This window comes from Pongo abelii, chromosome 16, assembly GCF_028885655.2.
Source record: "Pongo abelii isolate AG06213 chromosome 16, NHGRI_mPonAbe1-v2.0_pri, whole genome shotgun sequence".
Taxonomy (NCBI): domain Eukaryota; kingdom Metazoa; phylum Chordata; class Mammalia; order Primates; family Hominidae; genus Pongo; species Pongo abelii.
In genome coordinates, this window is record NC_072001.2 from 47,878,994 (window position 1) to 47,898,330 (window position 19,337).

At 38.9% G+C, this 19,337-nt stretch overlaps 1 protein-coding gene, 1 non-coding gene and 1 pseudogene across 4 annotated transcripts in view; 2 read left to right on the forward strand and 1 right to left on the reverse strand.

The window, feature by feature from the left end:
- Nucleotides 1-19,337, forward strand: part of TERB2 (telomere repeat binding bouquet formation protein 2) — a 45,944-nt gene that overhangs the window by 11,443 nt on the left and 15,164 nt on the right. The window contains exons 6-7 of one of the 3 annotated variants that reach the window (XM_024232736.2): nucleotides 5,336-5,424; nucleotides 9,963-10,113. In XM_024232736.2, the coding sequence (XP_024088504.1) occupies nucleotides 5,336-5,424; nucleotides 9,963-10,105 (232 nt within the window). In that variant the 3' untranslated portion in view covers nucleotides 10,106-10,113. Of the gene's footprint in view, nucleotides 1-5,335; nucleotides 5,507-9,962; nucleotides 10,114-19,337 lie in introns of those variants that run through there. The other 2 variants (XM_054531398.1, XM_054531399.1) reach the window with 2 other exon arrangements.
- On the reverse strand, nucleotides 1,570-5,198 carry LOC112129103 (5-azacytidine-induced protein 2-like; annotated as a pseudogene).
- Nucleotides 5,027-5,130, forward strand: LOC112129131 (U6 spliceosomal RNA). Its single transcript, XR_002911559.1, has one exon. It is a non-coding gene; the product is annotated as a U6 spliceosomal RNA (small nuclear RNA).

A 19,337-nucleotide genomic window follows, 5' to 3' on the forward strand; every position in this document is an offset into this window, starting at 1 on the left:
GTGCTGGGATTACAGGCATAAACCACCCGTGCCTGGCTGAAAAATCTTCTTTGATATTATGATGTGTAATGGCAGCATATGATATTTCATTTTGTTTAACCTGGTTTTTTTTTTTTTTTTTTTTTGAGACAAAAGCTCACTCTGACCCCCAGGGCTGGAGTGCAGTGGCACGATTTCAGTTCACTGCAGCCTCAACCTCCCAGGCTGAAGTGAGAGATCCTCCCTCCTCAGCCTCCCAAAATGCCGCTAGGATTACAGGCATGAGCCACCACACCTGCCCTAGAATTTGTTACTTTTATGACACTTCCATGAACATCTTTTTAAAAATAAATCTTGCTCTACTTTTTTGATAGTTTTCTTCATGTAAATTCTCAGATGTGGAAATTATGGTATAAAGAGGAGTTTTTTTTTCTTTCTTAAACCCCTTATGTTTATTTATTTACTTAATTTGTGTGTGTGTGTGTGTGTGTGTGAGAGAGAGAGAGAGAGAGAGAGAAACAGGATCTTGCTGTGTCACCCAAGCTGCAGTGAGATAGCATGATCATAGCTCACTGCAACCTGGAACTCCCAGGAATTCAGGCAATCCTCCCACCTCAGCCTCCTGAGTAGCTAGGACCGCAGATGTGTGCCACAATGCCTGGCTAATTAAAAAAATTAATTAGACAGGGTCTCGCTCTGTCACCCAGGCTGGAGTGCAGTGGCACAATCTTGGCTCACTATATCCTCTGCAACCTCCACCTCCTGGGTTCAAGTGACTTTCGTGCCTCAGCTTCCTGAGTAGCTGGGACTACAGGTGTGTACCACCACGCCTAGCCAATTTTTTTGGGTATTTTTAATAGAAACTTGTTTTTGCCATGTTGGCCAGGCTGGTCTCAAACTCCTGGCCTCAAGCAATCCACTCTCCTAGGCCTCCTAAAGTGCTGGGATTATAGGTGTGCGCCAACTTGCCCAGCCTAATTAAATTTTTTTTTGTCAAGATGGCATCTCACTATGTTGCTGAGGCTGGTCTTTAACTTTTGGGCCCAAGGTATTTATTAATTAGTACAGTAGCAGGCCAGGCATGGTGGTTCACACCTGTAATCCCAGCACTTTGGAAGGCTGAGGCATGAGGATAGCTTGAGTCCAGGAGTTCAAGACCAGTCTGAGCAACATACAGAAAGCCAATTGCTACAAAAGATAAAAAAAAAATTAACTGGGTGTAGTGGTGTACTCCTGTAGTCCTAGCTACTTGGGAGGCTGGGGCAGGAGGATTGCTTAAGCCCAGGAGTTGAGGTTTGCAGTGAGCTATCTATGGTCATTCCATTGGGTTTCAACCAAGGTGAAAGAGTGAGGCCATGTATCAAAAAAAAAAAAATTTAGTAGCATATATCTGTTTCTTAGAATATGGAGCTGGAGGGTATTCTTTCATACTGGAAATAAACTACATAATATCATACAGTATGTTCAAATGCATGTACTAAAGAACTCTACAAAATTTTAATCAAAATCTATGTTTAGTTTGTTAAGAATTTCTTGAGAGAACCACTGAGAGACAGTGTCCTTGTGATCAAATGATGAATCTCTTCAGAGTTAAGTCTTATAAAGGAAATTTTGATTATGTTGATCCAAGTAATGCAGTAGTGGTACATTGGTTAAAAGGCAAAATTTTACTTTAATTTCCCTAAATGCTGTCTCACTTGAGTCAGGAGGGATTGGGAATACTCAAAATGATCTTCCAGAGAGTTTCTGCCATAAGAGTGTGTGCCCTCATTAGGAATGGCTCTCTCATTATCTGTCCATGATTGGAGGACTGCTTTCTCTGATAAAACCTTTATATCTCCTGGTAAAGGGGAAGATGTAGTATAAAAAAGAGCTTTGCCATTTGGTGAGAGAAGGGGATGTCTTGTGTATGTTGCAGTAAAATTCATCATGTGTAGTTTTGTGCTGTCTTTCCAAGGGTCTTCAATGCATCCTACTGAGGTACAGGCTTTCTTGATTGCAGTTGGGGTTTTCAGTTTTCTTAATAGTTCAGCTAGCACTTGAGTCACCAGATATAAATTAGACATTTATCTCTTCAGTTGCCAGTATACATTCTGCGTATTATCACTTGAAGTTCTTACTCTTCAGAGATCTCTGCTCTTCAAGATTGTCTTCCTGATACAGATAGGTTTGTTTGGTTTTTGAGTAGTTCTATTTTGAGATCGTTACATTCTTTCCTCATCAACTCTTGTTCCAAACCATGGATCTTCAGGTCACAGCTTAACTTTTCCACCTCCCAGTTTGATGAAGGTGGATTGAAATTCCTCATCACCAGCTGAGTTTCCACCTCTGTCCTTAGCTAGAGTTCTACTTCTTTAGACTGCATCTGTTTATTCAATACTTTTAAAGATTCAGAGTTGTGTTTACTCATTTTATCCAATTTGCTGTTTAAATCATCTCTCAATGCAAATCTTTCAATATACATAATAGGCCTTATTTACTTGTTGGTATTCCACAAAACTTGTTTCTTCATCTAATTGAGCTCCTATAAGCGTTTCTTCCAAAAATCTAATTTTTTTCTTTAACATAAGATTTCTCTTTCTCTGAATCCTTAAGTCCTTTTTTGATGTCTTCATATGGGTAAATTGGGAAGCAACAGAAGCATCTCCTCAATATGTTGAAACTGGAGTTGCTGGGGTTTTCTCATAATTTAGCATACAGGTATCACCTTCTATCAGTGCATCCAAGAGAGCCTGAAACCAGGCTACTTGGGGCCACCACCTAGTTTCTATTCCCTAATGTTTAGAAACAGACAAAAACAGATCGGGTTGCCAGGGATCACCACGGGTTCAGATTTCCTTGAAGATACCTCCACTTTGCCAGCAAAAGCAGCCACTCTGAGTTATTGAATTGAGGATATTGGTTTTATATCTACCCATTTGGAATTCCTTAATATTCTAAGGATATTTTAATTGATTCTAAGGATATTTTAATGGATTCTCTTGGCTCTTCAGGGTACATAGTCATATCATTTGTTAATAATGAAAGTATTCCAGCTGGGTGCGGTGGCTCACGCCTGTAATCCCAGCACTTTGGGAGGCCGTTAAACCCTGTCTCTACTAAAAATACAAAAAATTAGCCAGGTGTGGTGGTGGACGCCTGTAGTCCCAGCTACTTGGGAGGCTGAGGCAGGAAAATGGCCTGAACCTGGGAGGCCTGAGCTTGCAGTGAGCCGAGACCGTGCCACTGCACTCCAGCCTGGGTGACAGAGCAAGACTCTGTCCTCCGAAAAAAAAAAAAAATAAAATAAAATAATGAAAGTATTCCTTCTTTCACAATAGCTCTTCCTTTTCATCCCCACCCCCCTTTTTCCCTTTATCTCTTATTGTTTGGCCAGAATTAAATAGTGGGTGGTCCCTGACTTTTCTGGGAACACAATTTTGCTTTATTTGTAGGACCTCATGCTGATGAGTAGAGTTTCTTTTGGGAGAGTTTAAATGAAATAGAAGCTTTTTTTTTTTTGAGATAGAGTTTCGCTCTTGTTGCCCAGGCTGGAGTGCAATGGTGCGATCTCGGCTCACTGCAGCCTCCGCCTCCCAGGTTCAAGTGATTCTCCTGCTTCAGCCTCCTGAGTAGCTGGGATTACAGGCATGTGCCACCACGCCCAGCTAATTTTTTGTATTTTTATTAGAGACAGGGTTTCACCATGTTGGCCAGGCCGGTTGTGAACTTCTGACCTCAGGTGATCCACCCACCTCAGCCTTCCAAAGTGCTGGGATTACAGGCGTGAGCTACTGCACCAGGCCTTAAAAATGGAAAATAAAGCCTTTGCTATTACTCAGTGTACTTCTAGATTTTTAGGAAAATAATAAATTTAAGGATGACTCCAATTTTTAATTATTGAGGTTTTTATTTTTATACAATTATATTGTTAGTTATATGTGGTCTGAGTATAGTAAACATTGTCATTTTTGAATACTGACTGTTCAAAACGACATGAATGAAAATAGGATCTTTTAGTTGAGATCCTTTTAGCTTTTTTTTTTTTTGCGACAGAGTCTGGCTCTGTCACCTAGGCTGGAGTTCAGTGGCGCCATCTCGGCTCACTGCAACCTCCACCTCCCAGGTTCAAGTAATTCTCTTGCCTCAGCCTCCCGAATAGCTGGGAATACAGCTGCCCGCCACCACACCTGGCTAATTTTTGTATTTTTAGTAGAGACAGCGTTTCACCATGTTGGCCAGGGTGGTCTCAAACTCCTGACCTTAAGTGATCCGCCCGCCTCTGTCTCCCAAAATGCTGGGATTACAGGCGTGAACCACTGTTCCTGGCCACCTTTTAGCTTTTAAAAATAAGAATATATATATTTTTAGATTTTATAATTGTATAATTAGAACATCAATTTTTTTTTTTTGAGAGGAGTCTCGCTCTGTTGCCCAAGCTGGAGTGCAGTGGCACGATCTTGGCTCACTGCAACCTCTGCCTCCTGGGTTCAAGCGATTCGCCTGCCTCAACCTTCTGAGTAGCTGGGATTACAGGTGCGTGCCACCACACCAAGCTGATTTGTATTTTTAGTAGAGATGGGGTTTCACCATGTTGGCCAGGCTGGTCTCGAACTCCTGACCTCAGGTGATCCACCTGCCTCGGCCTCCCAAAGTGCTGGATGTACAGGTGTGAGCCACTGCGCCTGGCCTAGACATCAGTTTTTATTTGTTATAGTAAACTATGGAAATACTAGTTAATAGAGGCCCAATTATTTGAACACTAACAAAAATGTTGTGATCATTTAAAATAGAATCTACTATGCTTTTCTTTTGGCAGATTTAATATTGTATATGTATATGTGTATTTTGTCTAAATATATAGTATTGCATTATTGTACTTTCAGGGATATTGAGAAAAAGACCCAGGACTCTATAGACTCAAATACTTGTTTTGTGAAGTGGCCAAGAACACTAGAATATCTATATGGGTTTTTATATTACTTAAAAGCACAAAAAAAGTTCATAATTAACATTTTCACCCATTAAGACTGAAGTCTGATCAAAGAGCAATTAAATTACTATATATGTGCTCACTTTGACGGCACATATACCGAAACTGGAACTATTCAGAGGTTAGCATGGCCCCTGCGCAAGGATGACATGCAAATTTGTGAAGCATTCTATATATTTTTTAAAAATCACTATATATATTGTCTGGAATAAGTTCTTACTTGTAAAACAAGTCCAAATATATACATATGTGGTGTAATATACTATAGTAAATGTAAATATGTATTATAAATATTTATTTATAAATATACTTTAATATAAATGTAATACATATAGACATATATATACTATGTATGTGTGACTTTCTGTATGCTTTATTTTACAGCCCAGAAAAGCATTTTACAAGAACTCCAGTTGTAGAAAAGCAGATGTACTTACCTCTACAGAATTACCCAGTTAACAACATGGTAACAGGTAGTTTAAAATAAAATTTAGAGTAAACTCAGGTAGGAAAGAAACAAGGGAATATTGTGTTGAATAAAGCTGTTGTACTTCAGATACCTAGAGAGTAGAGCCTTCTCTAGTAAGCCTGGTAATGGAGGACACGTCACTTACATATTGAATAAATTACCTGCAGAATTGACCCAGGAATATGCTTTTATATTTTCTGTGCTAAAACAATGGTATCAAGGTAGGGTGACCACATGTCCCTATTTACATGAGACAGTCCCAGTTTATACTGTTGTTCTGGCATTAGTTTTTAATTCTCAGGTGTCCCAGTTTGGAAGATAAATTATATGAACAGCTCCAATCAGAGTTTCTTTTGAGAATCTGATGAAACATAGGCCCCTTTCCTTAGCATACACACATAGAAACATAACACACACACTGTCATTCCATTCAATATCAAATATATAAATATTTTAAAAACCAAACAAAAACATAACACACAAACTTTACATATAATTGTAAAAGGCTCACAGATGCCCAGAAGCCTATAGGTGGATTACCCAGATGTCCATGGACTCCTTATTTGGGTTTCCTATCCTAGTGCCCTACATAAAGAGAAGACAACTAACCACGGCTGACATTGAGAGGATAGAACCAAGGGAACCAACTGAAAAGTGGCCATTGGGATTTCAATTGTGTTGAGTGAGATGGAAATTTAGATACTTTGATCTGAATAGTATTCAGTGGAGTCATTGATAACAATTTTAAAAATAGAGATTTTTTTTAAATTGCTTTTAAAAGAGCAATTTTTAAAGTATGGGTTTTTGAAAGCTTATTTAAAAAATAATTTTTATATTTATCATTTTCTCTTTATTCAGCAATGTTAAAACTACCTCTTGCAGCTAGTCCACAGTTTCCTAGATCCTAGATGTCTTGCCATATTACTATCCCTATTCATTTGGACTTACCAAACACTTATTAATATATTTAAGAGAGCAATGATAAATATTAAAATCAGCCATAGATAAGGACATATACCTACATTTGGACATGTAATAGTGCTGCTTTTTGTATTATTGCTGGATAAAGAAGCAGTCTGATTGTTCATAAAGACATAACAGTGTAACACAAAAACAAATTTTAAAAAACTATTTAAAAATTAGTCAGAATTTTAAAAGTATGATTTCAACCTGTGGTAATACTCTGTTGTGAATTTTATTGGTAGAACTAAAGTAAAAATTTTTAATCTTTTTATTTGCTCAATTGAATAAATTTCCTTTTTTGTATTTCTGCATTAAATAATAGCAATTTCTTGGAAGAAATCTTCATTTTTAGAGATAATGTATTTGTTTTTAATTTTGATGTGAAATGACAAGTACTTCTCTTTTTTATCATGCCCATCTGCTTGCACAGGAAGGAATAACTTCTTGTTGGAAAAAATCAGCTTGTGTTAATTAAACATTTAGTGACTAAGAGTTCTAATTTAGGCTGTGGTATCAATTTTTGTGACTAAAACTTCACTATCTCTTCTTTGGAATGGGTTGGGTTCAACACATTGACTGTTAAATGTCTGAAAATAGAATTAATTGTGGTCTTTAGTTATAGAAAATACAAGTTGGGGCAATAGCCTAGAACAGGGTTTCTCAGTTTTGGCGCTACTGGCATTTTAGGCCAGATAATTCTTTGTTTGGGCGAGGGTAGGTGAGTGTCAGTCCTGTGCATTATAGCATATTTACCTTGGCCTCTGCCCACTAGATACCAATAGCATCACCCATCTCTCTCCCAGTTGTGACAACCAAAAATGTCCCTAGACATTGCCAAATATCCCCTAAATCATCAAGAGTTTTTGTTTCGTTTTCAGCTTTTGACTGGAATTAAATTTTCTCAGACTAATATCACTTATTATCACCCATGATAAGAAGTTCTGATTGACAGTTACATATGTGATGAATAAGAGTAAGAAAGCAATTACTAATAATTTTAAATACTTTGCTGGCAACAATTTTCAAATCAAAAGGTTCTGATAATTAAAAGTTTGGAAATCTATAGTAGATGCTGTATTAGTTATTTATGATGTAAATCAAAGTGCTCCGAAACTTAGCAGCTTAAAACAATGAACATTTATTTATTTGTTTATTATAGAGATGAGGTCTCACTGTGTTGCCCAGGCTGGTCTAGAACTCCTGGGCTCAAGCAATCCTCCTGCCTTGGCCTCCCAAAGTGCTGGGATTCCAGGTACGAGCCACCGCACCTGACCCAGTGAACATTTATTATTTCAGTTTCTAAGGTCAGAAATCCAGGAGTATCTTAGCTGGGTGCTTCTGTCTCATAGCCTTTTGTAAGGTTGCAGTCAAGTTGTCAGCTGGAGTGCAGTCATTCCAAGGCACAACTGGGACTGGAAAATCCACTTCAAACCTCACTCAAGTGGTTATTAGCAGGTGTTGGGTCCTTGCTGGATTTTGGCCAAAGGCTTCAACTCTTCACCAAATGGGCCTCTCCATAAGGACCATCCACAACATGGTAGGTAGTTTGCTTCCCTCAGAGTGAAAAATCCAAGAATAAGAAAGAGCATGCCCAAGGAAAAAAGCCAGAGTCTTTTTTACATCCGACTCTCAGAAGTGACGTTGCATCACTTCTGTCATATGCCATTGGTTATACAGATCAAACCAAGTACAAAATGGTAGTGGACTGTGAATATCAGGAGGTGGCGATCAGTTGGGGCCGCTGGGTGGCTGGCTATCACAGATGCATGTGGGACTGTCCACCAGGAGTGCCTTTCTTAGGAATTCCCTTCTCCCTCCCAATTTATCTGGATAACACAGGAACAGACATTTTTTTAAACATGAGCTTGCTCCCCACCCTCAACATTTGCTTTGAGAGTGAATGCCTAATTTGAACCGGGCTAATTGCAGATCTTCTTCTGGATTTTTAGATGTAGAACATAGCAAATCAAGTCATTCTCATTTACGTGATCAAAACTCTAAGATGTAAAACTTAGGAGCTGTCATTGGCCATATTTTCTACCATGAAAAGAAAGCCAACTTGCCTCCAAAAAGGAAAATGAGGCTAATACATAGAGCAAAACTTGAGACCAAGGCTGCAGTGAGGTGTGATAGTGCCACTGCACTCCAGCATGGGCAACAAAATAAGACCCTGTCAAAACACACACACACACACACATGCACACACACACACACACACCAGAAAAAAAACCCTAAAAACTTCAGACTGGTGAGAGCGATCATAGCTGGTTCTAATTAACTCTGAGTCCCAGCAATATGCCTGCCTTCCTCACAGCTCGGATGATATGGCAATGTCCTTCCAGTAAACTCCCCTTTTGTTTAAGTTAGTTTAAATTAGGTTTCTTTCCATTTCATCCTAAAGTCCTTAACTATTCAAAAATCTACAATAATCTATTTCTGATGCCATAAATGTCCTATCCTTCTTATACTTACAAGAATATTTTTTACTAATGTAGTAATTTTTAAATTCCTATCCTCACACATCTTCAGAGGTTTCACACAGTGTATATGTGCAATTAACTAAACACTAATAGTGATATTCTTCTGCACTAGTTTATTTTACACAGATACATAGCCATTAGGCAAAGATTATGAACTCATAGAGTATAGTAATAGTGCTTCAAGAGCTCCTAAAGTAAATGACCATGATTAAAATATCTTTAAAGATACTAGTCAATTTTATGTGCTTGGATTGACAGTTAATTTATTAACTGTGAATTTATTATTTTTATTAAAAATGATTAAACAATATGCATGGATGTCCTGTTGATCTTGATGGTATGGTGTTCTAAATTCAGTCATCCTCGAGCTCTACCAGAATTTTTTTCACACTATATTTATTTTTAAATTAGATTTCAATTTTAGTAAAAGCCACAAACACTTGTGTTACACATAAAATGTAATCATTTAAATAGTAAGCAATTGATATCAAGTTAATATTGCTTAGTCATAGAGTCCTTAAGCTGAGGCAGTGTTTTTTTTATATGACTCATACCTGTTTTGGATAACTAAATGATATCAAAATTACTCTCACCCATTATCTTTGTTGACTGAGCAATAACATCGATTTTTCATTAACTTTTTTTTGTTAAAAGAATCCTATTCTAGTGTTAGCAGTGCAGGAAAGTGTTGCCTGCTGGAACAGGGAAGATGAACTGTTTGCACTGTTAGTAGCTAGTTGGATGGATAGTTCTAAGTGATTACCGTCTAAGCTAGAAACACTTCCCAGTTATTTTGGTCTAAGTACTTTTACGTTCTAGCCCCAACCTAGACTTCACAATCTCAATAGTCAAAGCGGCTTTAATCCACCTTTTAATCTTTTAAAAGGTGGCAGAAAGTTGTGGGAGGGGAAGAGGAGGTGTTCCCTGATAATTATAAGGTTTCATGGAGAATCTTCTCACTGGTATTATTTCTTCTTTTTACTTCTTTTCTAAAAACATTCTTTAGAAGTGTTAACTCTAATAAATCAAAGACACTGAAAAGCAAATAGTATGAGCGGGTTTGAAGTATATACCTATTTTTTAAAATTTTATTTTGTAGGTTATATATCAATTGATGTCATGAAGAAATTCCTTGGGGAGTTACATGACTTCATTCCTGGAAGCTCAGGATATTTGGCATATCATGTTCAAAATGAAATTAATATGTCTGCTATAAAAAACAAATTGAAGAGGAAATATTAAATTGTAAATACCTTGGCATTTATTTTCTATAAAATATTATACAGATGTGCATAGCATAAAATGCTCCCTTTTGGTACTGGGGGATAGAGAAATGGGAAATAATTTTTGTTTCTCAAAGTATATCTTTAGGAAATACAGAATCATTTTGGTTCTGTGTTTTGACATTTTTTCCCCTAGCTTTTAACAATGTGTTCAAATATTCTCAATGCACAGTTGTTAATGAGTAATTGCCATTAAAATATATTTCATAAGAAATCTCAATCTCAAACTCTCCATCTCTCAATCCTCCTCCTCCTCCTCTTTCTCTCTTTCTCTTTCTTGCTTTCTCTTTTCTCTCTCTCTCTCTTTCTCTCCTCCCCATCTCTCTTTCTGTCTTTCAAATGTTCTTTTGGCTTTAACATTCTATTAATTATATTTTTTCTAGATTGAATACTGTGAATACTAAGTTTTATTATTCTGGTCATCTTATTTTGATTTTAAAAATTAGGATGCTAGTTGAATTCTGAATTACTGTTCTGGTTTGAAACATGGAGAAAAACATTTTAATAATTCATATTTCATGTTGGATGGTTTCTGATAATAAATATTTCAAAAGTGACTTAACATAAACAGACTATGAGTGTTATGTCTTGTTAGATGAACCTGCAAGTCACCTTAGAATCACAGTTCTAGAATGGAACTTAAAGAACGAGTCCAGTTCACTTATTGTTTTTAATGAGGAAATAAGGACCTTGAGAAGAAGTCTTACTTAGGGGGACTAACTGGGGGCCAAAACAGAATTGGAACACAACCCTCTTGATTTTCTAGGCAAGTGCTTCCCCACTCTCCCAAATAGCATATGCTGTAGCTTCTGTGCCAGGTACAATACGACTGCAGATCCGCAAAGCAGACCCAGAAACAAGCCAACATGCTTGTCTTTTAAATAAGCTGAAATAGTGAGGGAGAAGAAAAGGAAAAATCAGTTAGGCAGACCACTAAGGCTAGTCCTCTGAGAAACAGCCTGAAAAAATCACAGCTACAGGCATAAATAGAGCAGCCCAGGGAAAAACCAAACTGCAGCTGCACTGATAAGAAAGCAAGGCCCAGCATAGAGCCTTTGTTCTTTGTGTGATTAGCAGGCTCTCAGGAAAAAATTTCCTCCCCTTTTCAGGCATTTATGTGGTGAGCTCCGTGGGAACTTGCACAGGGAGGTGAGGGGCTTGCCTAAAACAGACCCACAGTTACACGAACAAGAGAAGCTGCACTTTGTGCTTGCCCAAGACATACACAGATAAGGAGAGTTACATATACAGCTTCATAGATAAGGGAAGTTACACAAACAGCTACAGAGTTGAGGGGAGTTTCTCATAAAAGCTTTTGGATTCAACTGTAAAAACCGCAGCCCATTCGGGTCCCTTCTCCACTGTGGAGAGCTTTCTTTCTTTTGCTTATAAAAGTTTTGCTCCAACCTCACCCTTGTGTCCAGGCTCCTGAATTTTCTTGGTTGTGAAACAATGACCTCAGATAACACCTCAGACTACAAGACCATTGACCCTAGACAGTTTCATTAGTATTGAGTGGTAGTGATTTCAAGAAGGCAGTTTGTTATCTTTATTCATATGGCCATGCTATATAGAGTCTGATTGGTTTATTACGTTTTTGTGACTTATAAATGACAGTGTTATTTGTGAAGCTATCATCTTAGAACTGTACTTCTTCCAAGCAAGTGAATACCAGCTGTAGAATTATCTAAAGAAAATGCACACTTTTTTTTAGTGCTTGGACCATTTGGGTATATGTGGGCCCTGGCCCTGGTCCTTCTCCCATGACTCAAATTTCATAATACAAAATTTTAACACTACTTTTGGCATCAGCATTTGAGAATTATATTTTTCCATATGATAACTTTTCCTTGTTTATATTCACATCTGTGGTTCGCCCTTCAGATCTTGTAAATTACACAAAAAACAGAAAAGACAAAAACCTTAAATGTTAATTATCTTTCCCTGAAACACATTTCTCCTGGATACTTTATCATAGTTACATACCATTGATTGTTTCTTGTATAGAAACCAAGCCTGTCTGTAAATCTTAAATTAATGACTAAGAGGATTAAGTAAATGTACACCAAGTTGTGTATGTTGGAATTTGTTGAAAGAAAGTATCTAGTATTTTTCTGATATATTATGCATGTGTAAATTAAAAATTATAATGAAACAGTTTTTTAGGTTTGTTTCCCAAAGTGATTATATCTTTAGATGTATATAGTAAAGCAAAATGTAACCTATATCAATGAAATATTGTCAGGCACAATAAAATCAGTGATAACATAAGCCTTCTAGGAATTAGAAGCACATGAAAAAATAAAATAAGCAAAGTTGAACGAGTTTTGAGTTTATTGTCTTAATGGGAAGTGAAAAGCAATATGATCTTAGTTACTGCTCATGTAACCTTTTTTAAAAAATTGCTTTAATGTAGCTGATGGATATTGCCTCTGAATATCCTTATAAAAAATGTTCTCTGGCCGGGCGTGGTGGCTCAGGCCTGTAATCCCAGCACTTTGGGAGGCCGAGGTGGGCAGATCATGAGGTCAGGAGATTGAGACCATCCTGGCCAACAAGGTGAAATCCCGTCTCTACTAAAAATACAAAAATTAGCTGGGCATGGCAGCATGTGCCTGTAATCCCAGCTACTCGGGAGCCTGAGGCAGGAGAATCCCTTGAACCTGGGAGGTGGAGTTGCAGGAAATAATATGGAATTGTAGTAGAGATAAGAGAAATTAATAAAATAGGAAACAAACTTACAATAGAAATGATCAACAAATCAAGAAGTTGAGTTTTGAAGACTAAAAGAAATTTATAAATTTCTGACTGGATTGGCCAAGAGAAAGAAAGAAGGCACAGATAATATCAAAAATGAAGAGAGGAATACTTCTCAGATTCTAGAGACATTTAAAAAAATTAGAGGAAATTATGACCAAATTAATGTCAATAAATTTGAACATTTACATGAACTATTTAAATTTCTGGGAAATATATCTTACTAAAACTTCCATAAAAAAGAGGAAATCTGAGCAGTCCTATAACTGTGAAAAATAATGATTTTATAATATTAAAAATCTTCCTACAGCCGCACTAATTACTAGTTTTTGTCATCATAGTGAGTTATGTAACTTGTTTCCGCATCTGAGAAATGAAGATAGTAACATAATGCCATAGTAATATTGGAGGATTAAATGAGAAAATACCTGTAAAAGTGCATTGCACAGGGCCTAGCATTTGCCACATGATCAATGCATGCTTGCCTTGATTAGTTTCCTTTACAGCTATGGTGTACCACTGAATGCAGAATGTGTGTGTTCTTCAGGCTCCCTTGTGTGCATGCTCTGAAAGGTAAAGGGACCTGCTCTTTGTTCTGAAGTAAAACTGCTCAGGGCATTAGGTGGATCTGAAATTTAAAAATAAAATTGAAAGTAAATCAATCTTTTCCTTAAATCAGATTGTCTCTGCTTTTGTTTTGCACACCTGCCTCAGTATCAGTCTTGGAATTTTTTCCCACTGTTGTGGGTGCAATTTTTGTGATATGTACAGAACCACCTACCCTACTCCAGGCCTTAGATCCTGAACTTAGTGGCTTGGAAAAGGCTGTCACTTAGAATTTACACTCCAGTCCTCACTATCACTGTCTCCATTCTTCTTCCATCTCCCCACCCTGGGGTGATTTCCCAGCCTGCTATTTGTTTTCCTGTTCGTATGGTTCCCCTGATCTCCAGAGCATGTAGTACTCACTAGCCAGAATATTGTCCATGTCTTCTGTGTTACATAAAGTTATTTCCAGCGTATCTGATCTCTTCTCATCCTTTCTCTGTCACTCGGGGGCTTTGCTCAATCTGGTTGTGTCACAATCTTTTTTTTTTTTCTTTTTTCTTTTGAGATGGAGTCTCGCTCTGTTGCCCAGGTTGGAGTGTAGTGAAGCGATCTCGGCTCACTGCAACCTCTGCCTCCTGGGTTCAAGCCTTCTCCTGCCTCAGCCTCCGGAGTAGCTGGGACTACAGGTGCCCGCCACCATGCCCAGCTAATTTGTGTGTGTGTGTGTGTGTGTGTGTGTGTGTATGTTTAGTAGAGACGGGTTTCACCGTGTTAGCCAGTATGGTCTCGATCTCCTGACCTCGTGATCCACCCACCTCGACCTCCCAAAGTGCTGGGATTACAGGCCCGTGAGCCAACGCGCCCGGCCGGTTGCGTCACAGTCTTTAGGAGATTCCCTCTTTCTTGATCAGAGAGCCCTTCACTCCATTCCTTGCCTCTGCAATCACGAGGGTGTGACACAGATGAAGGTGTGACACAGATCTCATCTCTTCCTGGAATTCCCAATCTCAAGAGCTTTTCTTCATGGTGTTGCTGACTTAAACGAGGGTGCCTGCCAACTGTGGGGCCCTCACCCCTCTTAAAGAGGTTCATTTCCTTGTCACAGTGTTGTGATTTATTTCACTTTGCTCTTATCTTTAAAATCGGGTTCATTTCTTTGTCCTAGTTAGGCTCCTCACCATACCTACTCTGTATTGTGTTTCTTCGTCATTTGTCGGATTTTTTTTTTTTTTTTTTTTTTTTTTTGAGACAGAGTCTTGCTCTATGGCCAGGCTGGAGTGCAGTGGTGCGATCTCGGCTCACTGCAACCTCCGCCTCCTGGGGTTCAAGCGATTCTCCTGCCTCAACCTCCTGAGTAGCTGGGACTACAGGCATACGCCACCACGCCCGGATAATTTTGGTATTTTTAGTAGAGATGGGGTTTCACCATGCTGGCCAGGATGGTCTGTGTCTCTTGACCTCATGATCCGCCCGCCTCGGCCTCCCAAAGTGCTGGGATTGCAGGCGTGAGACACCACACCCAGTCCATTTGTCAGATTTTTAAAAGCTGTTTCTTTCCCTCTCCCCATTCCCATCTGTCCAAATCCTGTCCTTCTTTCAGGCATCATCTCAAAGGATATCTCTGAAAGAAACTTCTTTGGCAACCTCCTCTTCTTGCCCCCTCTCCCCACAGGACTCTAGTCCACTTAGAGCACTTAGGTTACTCAACCTAAAGTTATAATTATTTGTATATACCTGCCAAAGGCCCCTACTACATTGTTAGGTACTTGAAGGCAAGGATTATTTCTTACTAATCTTTGCAGCTCCCACAGCACCCAGCACAGTGCCTGGAATATGGGAGTGACTCAGGAAGTATTTGATGAATTGAATTCATACGTGTAAGAATCCAGAAGATAAAGGAAATTATTTCCTTCAGTTTCCAGACTGGGACCCAACAGTGCCCTGTTTCTCTGTTTATTAGGAAGCAGGTTGTATGAACCTCGAGGTGCCAGATAAAATGAAGGCTTCCATAATACACATTGATTCATCAACCCTGTTAGGGTTGTCTCCTTCATTCATTTATGCATTCATTCAACAAACATTTGTTGATGACTGAGTGCTAAACTCACAGCTTTTTTTTCTTTTCCTGTAAAGTGAAATAACAGGGAGTGGGACCCTTCCATTAAGGCATTTATAATCTGGTTGGAGAGTTGGAAATATAAACAACTGACTGTATGGCAAAGTGAAGTAGGTGCTAGAATAACATATAGGTCAAATTCTCTGAGAGCACTAGTCCTTGGTTTCTGCAGGGCAGAAAAGAGGGATATTGGAAAAAATCAGGATGGTTCAGAAGAAGGGCAACTTTGTTTTTCCTGGTGGACTCATAGCATCACCATGATAACAACAACTAGGCCCCGAAAGGGGGAAAATCCTGTCATTTCCAGCAACAACGTGGATGAATCTGGAGGTCATTATGCTAAGTAAGTAAGCCAGGCACAGAAACATAAATACCACATGATCTCACTTATATGTGGAATCTAATAAAGTTGAACTCATAGAAGTAGAAAGTAGAGCAATGGTTAACAGAAGCTTGGGGGAAGGTGGGGAGGGAGAGAATGGGGAATTGTTGATTAAAGGGTATAAAATATCAGATAGACAGGAGGAACAGGTTTTGAGATCTACTGCACATCAGGGTGACTATAGTCAATGGTAATATATATTTCAAAATAGCTAAGAGTAAATTTCAAATGTCTCACTATAAAAAATAATAGGTAAGTGAAATGATGGATATGTTAATCAGCTTGATTTAATCATGCCAATTGTATACATATATCAAAACATCACATTTTACCCCATAAATATATACAAAAAAGATTTGTTAAAAAAAAAAAAATGAGTGGTCACTGTGGCTCACACCTTTACAGGTTCCCAGCACTTTGGGTGGCCCAGGCAGGAGGATTGCTTGAGGCCAGCCTGGGCAACATATTTTGTTGCCGTATTTAAAAAAATGTCCCTCTGAGATTTTCTGGCCCACCTCTCATCAAATCCCTGGCACTGTCTCTGCATTTGATGAGAGTGCGAGGTAGAGTGGGTAGGAGCAGGCAAGTCAAGTTGCTGTAGACCTGTGCTGTCTAATATAGCAAGATGTAGCTAGTGGGCACTTGAAATGTGGCTAGTCTGAACTGAGATGTATTAAGTGTGAAATACACCTTGGATTGTGGAGACTTAGCACAAAAAAAGGATTATTTTTATTTTTATTTTTTGAGACAGAGTCTCACTCCATCACCCAGGCTGGAGTGCAGTGGCACCATCTCTGCTCACTACAACCTCGTGCATCTCAGGTTCAAGTGATTCTCGTGCCTCAGCCTCCCGAGCAGCTGGGATTATAGGCATGTGCCACCAAGCCCAACTAATTTTTGAATTGTATTTGTATTTATTTAATTTTTATTTTTTGTTTTAATTTTTGTATTTTTAGTAGAGGTGGTATTGCACCATGTTGGCCAAGCTGTTCTCAAACTCCTGAACTCAAGTGATCTGTCCGCCTCGGCCTCCCAAAGTGCTGGGATTACAGGCGTGAGCCACCATGCCCAGCCAAAAACAGAATAATTTTCATGTTGATTACATGTTAAAATCATATTTAGGATATATTGGTTTAAATACAATATATTGTTGAAATTAATTTCACCTGTTTCTTTTTTTTTTTTTTTTTTTTACTTTTTTAATGTGGCTACTTGACCATTTAAAGTTAGGTACACCCTGGGCAATATAGGGTGTAGACCCTCGTCTCTACAAAAAAATGAATAAATTAGTTGAGCATGGTGATGCATCCTTGTAGTCCCAGCTGCACGGGAGGCTGAGGGAAGAGGATCACTTGAACCCATGGGTTCAAAGTTGCAGTGAGCTGTGATTGTGCCACTGCATTCCACCTTGGGTGACAGAGCGAGACTCTGTCTCTAAAAATATAAATAAATAAAACTGTACATGGCCCACATTATACAGTTGGCCCTTCATATCTGTGGGTTCTGCATCTGTGGATTCAACCAACTGTGGATCAAATATATCTAAAAAAAAAAAAATACAACAATAAAAATAAATTTTAAAAATATAGTATAACAACTATTTACATAGAATTACATTGTCTTAGGTATTACAGGTAATCTAGAGATGATTTAAAGTACACAGTAAGATGTGTGTAGGTTATAAGTGCAAACTACACCATTTGATATAAGGGACTTGAGCATCGTGGATTTTGGTAGCTGTGTTGGAGGTGTCCTGAAACCAATCCTCTGCATATCCCAGGAGACCACTGTATTTCTATTGGACAGTGCTGTTCTAAAGGCTGTTCCCCAGGCTCAGGTACCCTAGGAAATTTGGAAAACCCTTAGGGGAAACAGATAGATCTTGATACTGAGCCGGGACCCAGTCCCACTGGTATTTACCAGTCCTGACCTGGATCCAAACTCCCAGGGACTTTGGAAGTGCTATAGGCATCACTTGGGTCTAGGCTATGGTGGAGTCAGGTCACAGATAGGAAACTTGGTTCTTTCCGTTCTGTGTTTCCCTGTGACTCAGGCCACAAGGACAAATGTGACAGGGTGTTGGTTTGTTTTCTGTGTTTCTTTCAAGTGGCTTCCTTGAAGACACAAATAGCTTCTGAATGGCAACGATAAGGAGCCAGTCTGGTAGAGTCTTTCAAAAGAGCAACTAAGTTTTGATCATTAATCAGTTAGCATACTGCTTGCCTATGTGACTTCTTATATACAGAAAAAGGCGGCAAGGTGACGACTGAAACAAGATGCTATGCTGCCAGCTTTCAAGATGAAGGAAGGTCCCCAAGAATGCAGCTCTAGATGCTGGAAAAGAGAAATAAACAGATTCTCCCCTAGAGCCTCTGGAGGGAGCTCGACTTTGCAGACACTTGGATTTTGGCTCAGTGACACTGATTTCAGACTTCTGACCTCCAGAACTGTGAGAGAATAATGTGTATTGTTTTTAGCCACCAAGTTTGTGGTAATTTATAACAGCAGCCATAGGAAATGAATACAGCCAGGCACTATTCTAAAGAACTCCCTTGTATTGGTTCATCCAACTCTCACCTCTTCCCATCTCCTCATTGATGGTGGGGAGGTGTATCCAGGGATCATACTTACCAATCTACCATCCTCACTAGGCTTCACCACACACCACACCCTGTACTCACATGTGCAGAACCTTCCTGACCCACTTTATTCTAGGCCAGGGAGAGACCTGAAGAGCCTCAAGCCACAGCTTTCTCCCAAACCACTCCTCACCAATCCCATAACCCCATAACCCAGGGTACAGAGTGAAAGAAGTTGCAACAAGGAAAAAATAATTATCTTTTCACTGACTTGTTTTGTAAATCTGGATTTTTATATTAGATTAGGATGAATGTGGCACCTTCCTCCATCTCCAGGGCCAGCAGCATAGCATCTGGTTTCCATCATCACATTGCTGCCTTCCTCAGTAAAACCCTTCCTAGATTTTACTCCCTCTATCTCCCTCTTATAAGGACACTTGTGATTACATTTAGGGTCCACCCAGGTAACCCAAGAAAATTTCCCCGTCTCAAGATACTTAATAACATCTGCAAAGGCCCTTTTTCCATTAAGGTAACATTCACAGATTCCAGGGATTAGCACCTAGATATCTTTGGGGGCCATTATTTAGCTGCCACACTGGTATAAAGTAAATGCTTAAGAAGCGAGCTATTATTATTACTGTGCTAAGCAATTTTTATGTGCTAATTAATCCTCACTACAACACTATGAAGCAGAGACTATGGGTATCCCATCTTACAGAGAAGAAAGAGGCTTAGAGAGCTTATGCAGTTGCCTAAAATCAGATGGCAAGTGTCAGAGCCCATGCTCTTATCCTCCATACAGGCT